This window comes from Mchenga conophoros, linkage group LG3 (assembly GCF_057382185.1).
Source record: "Mchenga conophoros isolate Kocher_MC1m ecotype Shallow Benthic linkage group LG3, M_conophoros_male_GT1.1, whole genome shotgun sequence".
NCBI classification, from domain to species: domain Eukaryota; kingdom Metazoa; phylum Chordata; class Actinopteri; order Cichliformes; family Cichlidae; genus Mchenga; species Mchenga conophoros.
Window position 1 is genome coordinate 40,454,731 of NC_140528.1, and position 8,331 is coordinate 40,463,061.

Consider the following 8,331-nt stretch of genomic DNA (forward strand, 5'->3'; position numbering starts at 1 on the left):
GTAGGAGTGCAATATAGTTTCAGGCTTATTAAGCTTTGCTAGTTGTAGTAATCTGATGGTATAACTATTGCAGCATTTAAGTTCACAAGTGTATGTGTGACTTGCTAAACAGTGAATTACTTTATTTCTGTACTACGCTATTTGGTGAACTCTGTTCATAAAGAGAGAGGAGATGTTGTGTCCTGTAATGATCGTACCATATTGCACCACTAGAGGGTGGTGTCGTGAAATAAGAGTAAAGTGGAGTTGGTAAAGTTTTAGAGTTAGAGTATAGTTAGATGGATAACTTGTTGTGTCTCCCTGTTACCTGTACGATGTAAAGTCTGTGCTGAATTCATTAAAGAGCACGGTTCCTTTATGCGGACTGGTTTATTACCGGCCGCTACTACAGAAGGGATTATTTTGGCCATAACTTGAACATAACTGAATGGAACTGTTATTTCTATTCTCGGATATTCAAAGATGTTCTTCTCGTAAAGTAAAGCAGCTTTTAATTCTACCCTGCTTGATTCCCAGGCTCGTCCTCGTAGCTTATAAATGTAACACTGATCTCAGATCTGTGCTCGTCATCGGCGTATATTTAAAGCCCAGGTAACCGAAACGGATCCATTGTGGTCAGTGTGTTTTTTGCTCTATTTCAAAACTTACAATTAATTTAGTTGTGACAAGGGGACAATATATTTTTTGTTATCCGCATAAAGTTCCGGTGTCCCGTCCCGCAGACCTACATCTGAAATGTCCGCTGCAACGTCTGTATCGCTCATCAGGAATGTGCTGTCAGTCTGCCTCCTCGTTTCAATCCGTGCAGGTGAGATTTGTCTTTAATTTCAAACCAAAAAGCCTTCCTTCTCTGTTGTAGGTGTGCAGAGGGGAACAGCTGAGGCAGTTTTTTGGCCACTCAACTCGGTTATGTTTGTTACGCTGGAAACGTGTTTGTGTGTAGTTTCTTCTTTTGACACTGAGACACAAGGAGTTAATTAGCCGAATAAATATGCCACTAAAATTTACGATTAATTTTTTTTGTCCGTTTTTTTGTATTGATTTTATTAAGTCTTGCAGTTTAGCAAGTGCGTCACAAATTGTTGCGCTTCCGCATTGTGACGTTTTAACTTCCCTTTGAACCTCCTATTTAACAATACCAGCAGACTAGGGGATTTAAAGATTTAAACTAGCTAATATCGAGTGATTTAAATTACATCAGCTAACTTTTTTGATGCTATTTACAGAACAAATAAAAATAAATACTTAATTTTTAATAAGATACTTTGTAAGTAACAGCAACGTTTATCACAACAGTTTGAAATTTTGGTATATTTCAGTTAAAGTGTTTTAAATCTGCATCACTGTGTCATGAAATTCATTCTGCATCTTTCTGTTGCAGTCGTATTAGCCTATTAATGACAAGCTGAAGCAGCAACGCCTCTGTGCGGGCTCAGTGTAACAGCACTGGTGATGACAACATCTTAGAGTTGTTATCACCAGAATGCACAGAGAACAACTATCAGTTAGTTGCCGTATGTCTGGATTTATTTCACTTAAATCAACACTGACTGCTAAACGCTGAAAGGGAAAACAAAATTGGGCTTAAAGTTATTAACTTTAACGGGCGATCGTGGCTCAAGAGTTGGGAGTTCGCCTTGTAATCGGAAGGTTGCCGGTTCGAGCCCCGGCTTGGACAGTCTCAGTCGTTGTGTCCTTGGGCAAGACACTTCACCCGTTGCCTACTGGTGGTGGTCAGAGGGCCCGGTGGCGCCAGTGTCCGGCAGCCTCGCCTCTGTCAGTGCGCCCCAGGGTGGCTGTGGCTACAATGTAGCTTGCCATCACCAGTGTGTGAATGGGTGGATGACTGGATATGTAAAGCGCTTTGGGGTCCTTAGGGACTAGTAAAGCGCTATATAAATACAGGCCATTTACCATTTACCATTTACCATAACTTAAACATAAATATTTAAGGTGAGAAGAACAAATCAAACTCACCTCAGCTGCAGTCCCATGTTGGCATAAAAAAGAGTGTGTGAAAGGGAGCGAGGTCCTTATATAATGTGTGTTAGCCCAGTTTAATTAATGACAGAAACTCAAGAACCAATCAGTGATGAGAAAGTCAAGAGACCAAACAGGGTAAGTGTGGCGAGATGAGGGAGAGTGGGGGAAAGGGCAAACAGAATATCAATCTTTACACAGGTATATATGGTTGCCAGCCAAAGAGCTCATGTCCATCATTGTTTTAGTTTGTTAAAAATTTCTATTCCTCTTATGGTCAAATTTGGCTTAGGTTGTTTTTTTATAGTACAGCTCCAGACCCAAGTGACAGCAAGTCAAAATGAAAAAAAACAAAACATTACCTTCCTGTGTTCAGCAGTAGTCTGTATTCAGTTTAAAAACTGATATGGAGTTTATGTGACAGTAAACATTTGGGTGGACAGAGTCTGAGAGAGGAGGACAGAGAGGGAGAGAGCAAAAAGAAACAGATAAGAGTGGATATGTAGTCAAATTCTCCAAAATTATAGAGCTGTAGCTTTACAACATGCATATAATAATTATTATAAGATTATATTTTCGTCATATTCTAGTTTCTAGTTGAGTGAGGAGTATGGAGAGAGAGAGGTTGTACAAGAACAGGAAGCATGACGGAGCAGGTGGTGAAGTTAGCTGGAAAAACAAGTCATTTTTCACAAAGTAGTTTTTCATGTCTTTCATGAATGCTTTGTGTGTTTCCAGTAACACACTGAAGAAAATGTAAGTGAACATCCTAAACAGAGCATGTTGACATGAATAGCAGCATTTAACAGGATTCATATCTCTCTAAACATGGACAGGATGGCTGCCACTACATCGATGTCACTACAAATCTGTTTTCCACTCATGAAATTGGGGTTCATGATGCTCTGTGCTCAGTCTCTATAATAAAGGGAGGGTTTGAATGAATTCAAAAACTTAATAGAAGGTAATTCTATTGCACGTTTGCTTTGTGTACAGGTCTGTGTAGTAGAAGGATGATTTTAATAGTGCTAATAATGCTACTTCAAGAGATTGATTTGGTGGACTGCCTCTATGTGATCAAGAGACTGAATGTTGTACATGTTTCTCATCGTATCTCCTTTGCTACAAATAGTTCTTTAACTTCTTTAAAGACTGGACATGTGTGTGCATGACATAATGACTGGGGACCGAGCCCCCCTAAATGTTTGAAACTAGAATCACCCCTGGTAAAAATGGTTGCTGTGACTGAGTATTAGAGCCACATGAAAAAAAAATGTTTTGAAAAAAAGTTGAAATGTGAAGATTAAAGTTGTTGTTTCATGTCAAACTGCCACAGTAGCTATACCCTCTACAAAATGCCTTGTGTATAAGACTTTGTAAAAAACATATATCCTCTTTATTCTACCAAACTGCATCAGTTGTTACTAAAACTGATTCTGAAGTAGGAGTTCATTAACTTATCCACACAAGGCAGGTTATGGGAGACTATGTTCATGTTTTGGACTTTATTTCCCCCCAAAATATATTTTTTCTTAATGTGGTGCGAATACTCCTTTGTAATAGTACTTTGCTTTATTGTAGAGCTCTTATTAATTAGTAATTGTTATTAGTAGTGAGACCCACCTTGTTTGTAGAGTGTCTGCTTGAATGTGTGTTGATCCCAGTGCCTTCAAAGCCACGATGTGATTATTTTCAGTGACATATTTTTACTTGAAGTTTTCCAGGCCTCAATTACAGCTGGAATATTAGTGGAAGACATGTATGAATGTGGAAGTTACAATGGCATGCTACCCTCTGAAATATTTGTAGTTTGTAAGGTATTTAATATCTATATTCTTCTGGTTACTTGCAGATAATAGCTGCTCTGCGGAGCTACTATGTGTTTGCTTCCAACATGAAGCTGCGGTTTAAAGTGTTATTACTGAAGTCAGAAATCACACACAAAAAAATCCCCTTTTCTCAGCTCAGAAATGTTTAGTGTTTTATTTTAAGCTCCCAGTGAGCTTTCACTCCATTTTCCATCTATTAATTATTTGCTCATTAAGTAAACTGGATCCTTCTCATAAATATTTTTTACATTTTACACAAATGAAATTGCTATAGGGAGGATTTGGATGCAATTTTGAAAATATAAAACTTTCTATCTCTCTGATCCTCACATTGATTGGCTCTGTGTTGTTTCCTCTTTCAGACCAGAAAATCATCATAGCTGAGACTGGACAGGCTGTCACTCTACCATGTCGAGCTCCAAACAACAACATCATAGTTGTAGAGTGGAGCAGAGCTGACCTGAAGTCAGATTATGTCTTTTTGTACCGCGATGAGCAGTCTGATCCAGAAGAGCAGCATCCATCTTTTAAGAACCGGGTGGATCTGCAGGACAGACAGATGAAAGATGGAGACGTGTCTGTGATTCTGAGGGACGTGACGATTAATGATGCTGGAACATACGAGTGTCGTATAATCATGAGAGAAACATACTCATGGAAACCCAGCAGCATCATCTACCTGAGAGTTGTTGTTCCTCCAGGTGAGTGAGTAGAGTTGAGTGTGTGTGTGATCAGAGGTGAAGCTGCTTCCTGGTTGTTGATGTTTGTTTCTAAAGATGTTGTTGATGAGACTTTGTAGAAAGCAGCTGGTCTGAGTGATGTGATCAGAGTGCAGTAGATAATGTCTGACAGCAGTTTGAAGAGGAAATGGATTCTGTTCTGTTCTTCACTCATCACCTACCTGACAGCTGACACCTCACACCTGTTTCTCACCTGCAGGTCAGACAGGAGGAGACACAGAGGACGGAGGGAAGGAGGGAGGAGGCAAGGAGAATGACTTTCGCCAATTTATATTTTGCTTGGTAGTTTTTCTTGTATATGTTGGGATTGTTGTTTATGTGATCTTCATGATACATAAACAAAAACAGAAACAGGATCCCCATTAATCTCGTGCTGAACGGCAGCATGCAGAAATGCCAGGATGTGTTTTTCAAGCAGTACTCTCCTGCAGCTCTCAGTGTTCACGCCGAGCCTTCAGGGAAAGACAGATGACAGAAATGGACAGGCTCGGGAAATCTGGGCAGTCGCCGTCATGATGTTGTTCATGTAAAACCGACAACATGAACAAAAGACAGACACCAACAGGCAAAAAGGAGGAAAATGCACAAAATAAATCAGCCATGTGAAGGCCAGTAACAAGGTATGATACAGAGAGAAGCTAAACAAAGGTGTGTTATTAGGAGGGGTTGAGCTATTAAAAACAGAAAGAATGATCGCTTTCATTTTTCATTTGTAGTTTTAGGAGCTCCCGATGCTCAAAATTTACAACATTTTCACAGAACTGTAATAATATACTTACTGTAGTTGTACTAAACTGTGGATGTTAAAAATAAAAAAGTCATTCATATTTGATATAGTTTTTATGTCTTTTTTATGGCACAGTATTTCATTATCATACTTCATGTTCTAGTGCAGGGACTTCTAGTAACTTTGTTCTCCACTGATACGGGTCAGAGTTCCTTGTGTCCAAGATATAACAGTGATATCCACTTAGGATCACACTGTTATATTTCAGAAACATTTTTTAAAATGAGAAAAAAAAAATCATAAATATTATACTGTCATGTATTTACAGCCAAGAAAACTGGCACATCTAAGAAATGCAACAACCTCAACTCCTTGTTGCTGCTTCCAATCTGCAAAGCACTCTCACTCTGTTCTGTAAAAGACTTCCACAATTTGACTTTCAAACCCAAAGGCAACATCTATCCCCCTGTATGATTCTCAGCTTCTAAGTAGTTAAGCTTCTTTGTGAAGATACTTTGTGCTTGGACAGGAAAAGCTGGAAACATTACTGTGAATGTCCATAAACAGGGTGCACCTTAAAGACCGATTGTCTGAATTATCAACTCGGTTACCTATAACGTCTCTAAGTTTCTGGCTTCGATCCTCAACCCGCTGGTGGGCAGCTCTGAACACCACATCCACAACACCCTGGATTTTGTTGAAAAGGTGAGCGATGTCATTATGGAGGCAGATGAAACCATGGTCTCGTACGACGTTACATCTCTCTTCACTTGCATCCCAGTCAGGGAAGCGTTGGAGGTAGTCCGTAAGAGATTACAGGATGACCCCAACCTCAGCAACAGGACCACTCTCAGCATCTACCGAGTGTGTTTGCTTCTGGAACTGTGTCTTCATTCCACCTACTTCACATACAAGGGTCAGTTCTACAGGCAGAAACATGGGTGTGCCATGGGCTCCCCAGTTTCACCCATTGTGGCCAATTTGTACATGGAAGAAGTGGAAAAGAGGGCTTTGCTATCCTATCTTGGACAGGGAGGAACGCTGGTTTGAGCGCAGAGTCACTTTCGCGGAGTCCATTCACTCACTGGGCTGGTTTCAGTCATTATGCAAATGTACTGTTTATAAGACTGGTGAAACCTGCAGTCAGCTGAGACTGAAGATGAGTGACGAAACGTTTCTCCCACAAAATGCTACGTCCAGATGAACAGAATCAACTTTTGGAGATTGCTGTTTGCTCATCACACAAATACCATGTTTTCTCCAATAGTGACCGACTTTTTCACTTCATCTTTGAGTGTATAGAAAACTCTTTACCAGTAAGTGAATTAAACATTTTCTAAAATGTCCTTGGGAAAAACATCCTTGATTGCCAGTCTACCTCGGTCACCAGTCTGAAAGCAAAAGACAACAGTTTTGCTTTTTGTGAGTATCCTCCATCTTCCTCCAGAGGGTGCTAAACATCTGAAAGCCACGAGTATCACTATTTCAGACCTTTTTCCAAAAAATGTTCCACACCAGGGCCCTGTTTCAGGAAGCCGGTTTAGTGGAAAAACTGAGTAAGTATACCCTGAGTTAACGAAAACTCTGGGTTTTCGGTTTCACAAAGCGAGTTCAGCTGCAGCCTGAGTGAGTCACTATGACGACACACTCCGTGAAGCTAACCTGCCCCCTAGCAGGTTTACTACAACTAACCCTGACTGTCTCCGCCCCTTTGTCGGAAACCTGACAGTAGGAAGTGTCAGACATGGCGTGCCCCTTCCTTGAAGAGCCAGTAGATGTTGAAGCCCAAATTCTCCGCAGAGCTCTCCGCCGGGAGAGAGTGATCAGAGCGCGTTTGGACATTTTATCATTTCCTGATGATTTTCTGTGCGAACGTTACCGTTTCTCAGCACAATCTATAATTTATTTGGATAACATCCTCAGGCCATATATTACGCATGTGACACATCGCGGACATGCTCTCAGTTCATTGCATATTATTTGTATTGCACTTTGGTTTTTTGCAAACGGGAGCTTTCTGTATAATATTGGTGACGCTGAGCACGTTTCCAAGGCTACCGTCTGTCGGGCAGTCAGGAATGTTACAGTTGCACTGAAACGTCTCCTGTACTCGTTTGTGTTCCCCGGTCATAGACCCACAAGATTCATCAAAGAGGGATGCCACAAAATTGCAGGTATCAGGATGACCAAAACTTAATGTATGATGTGGTGATACTTGAACTACTACTTAAATTTTACATTTATTTTCAGGGTTCCCAGGCGTGATTGGCTGTATAGATGGTACTCACATTCCAATCATTGCTCCTTCAGTAAATGAAGGAGACTATGTGAACAGGAAGTCTTTCCACAGCATTAATGTACAGGTACATAGTTCCCTGTAGCATTTCAAACTAGCAAATTATTTCAGTATAGTAATGGATGCTAATTTGTGTTCTCTGCACTGTGAAGATCATATATGATGCTGCCAACATTATCACAAATGTGGAAGCCAAGTGGCCAGGCTCTGTCCATGACTCACAAATATTCCGTGAATGTACACTGAGCACAAAATTTGGACATGGTGAGTTGAGAATACTTTAAAATATATAAAGACCAATTGCTACAGGGACATTTGAACTGAAGTGTATCCTTCTGTCTTAGGAGAGTTCACTGGCTACTTGCTTGGTGATAGGGGGTATCCATGTTTACCCTATTTGCTTACCCCTTACCCTGACCCTGAACCGGGCCCACAGCAGCGATATAATCTGGCTAATTGCAGGACAAGAGCCAGAATTGAAATGACTATCGGAATGCTTAAGGCCCGGTTCCAGTGCCTGCAAAGACTCAGGGTCACCCCAGAAAGGGCATGTGACATTATTGTGGCATGTGTGATTCTTCACAACATTGCCACAATTAGAGGAGAACACTGTCCTTCTGAACCAAACATCAGCAGTGATCCAAACCATGAACATCCTGACCCTCGCACGGACATACAAGATGGAAGCGCAGTCAGAGACACCATATGTCACAATCATTTCTTTTGACCCATCACCTCAACATGTTGAAAGAAGAATAA

At 40.7% G+C, this 8,331-nt stretch overlaps 1 protein-coding gene and 1 long non-coding RNA gene across 6 annotated transcripts; both read left to right on the top strand.

Moving 5' to 3' along the window:
- The first annotated feature begins 285 nt into the window (after window positions 1-285).
- Window positions 286-5,381, top strand: LOC146578640 (butyrophilin subfamily 2 member A1-like). Of its 5 annotated transcripts, none has more exons than XM_085268973.1 (4): window positions 286-614; window positions 702-808; window positions 4,172-4,510; window positions 4,749-5,381. In XM_085268973.1, exons 2-4 carry the CDS (start codon window positions 736-738, stop codon window positions 4,913-4,915), a joined length of 579 nt encoding a protein of 192 aa, XP_085125099.1. In that variant the 5' UTR covers window positions 286-614; window positions 702-735; the 3' UTR covers window positions 4,916-5,381. The 5 variants fall into 5 exon arrangements, with proteins under 5 accessions (XP_085125099.1, XP_085125100.1, XP_085125096.1 ...); XM_085268974.1 differs by having other exon boundaries at window positions 723-808; XM_085268970.1 differs by having other exon boundaries at window positions 286-591.
- Window positions 5,382-7,285: 1,904 nt separating this feature from the next.
- Window positions 7,286-8,049, top strand: LOC146578641 (uncharacterized). Its single transcript, XR_014891563.1, has 3 exons — window positions 7,286-7,639; window positions 7,725-7,836; window positions 7,917-8,049. It is a non-coding gene; the product is annotated as an uncharacterized LOC146578641 (long non-coding RNA).
- The last annotated feature ends 282 nt before the right edge of the window (window positions 8,050-8,331 follow it).

Bases quoted from the DNA above. Each gene is read 5' to 3' on its own strand.
- LOC146578640 (XM_085268970.1), top strand. From the start codon at position 428: ATGGAACTGTTATTTCTATTCTCGGATATTCAAAGATGTTCTTCTCGT. The intron at 809-4,171 runs GTGAGATTTGTC...TTCCTCTTTCAG, and splicing joins CCTCGTTTCAATCCGTGCAG to ACCAGAAAATCATCATAGCT. The intron at 4,511-4,748 runs GTGAGTGAGTAG...TCTCACCTGCAG, and splicing joins GAGAGTTGTTGTTCCTCCAG to GTCAGACAGGAGGAGACACA.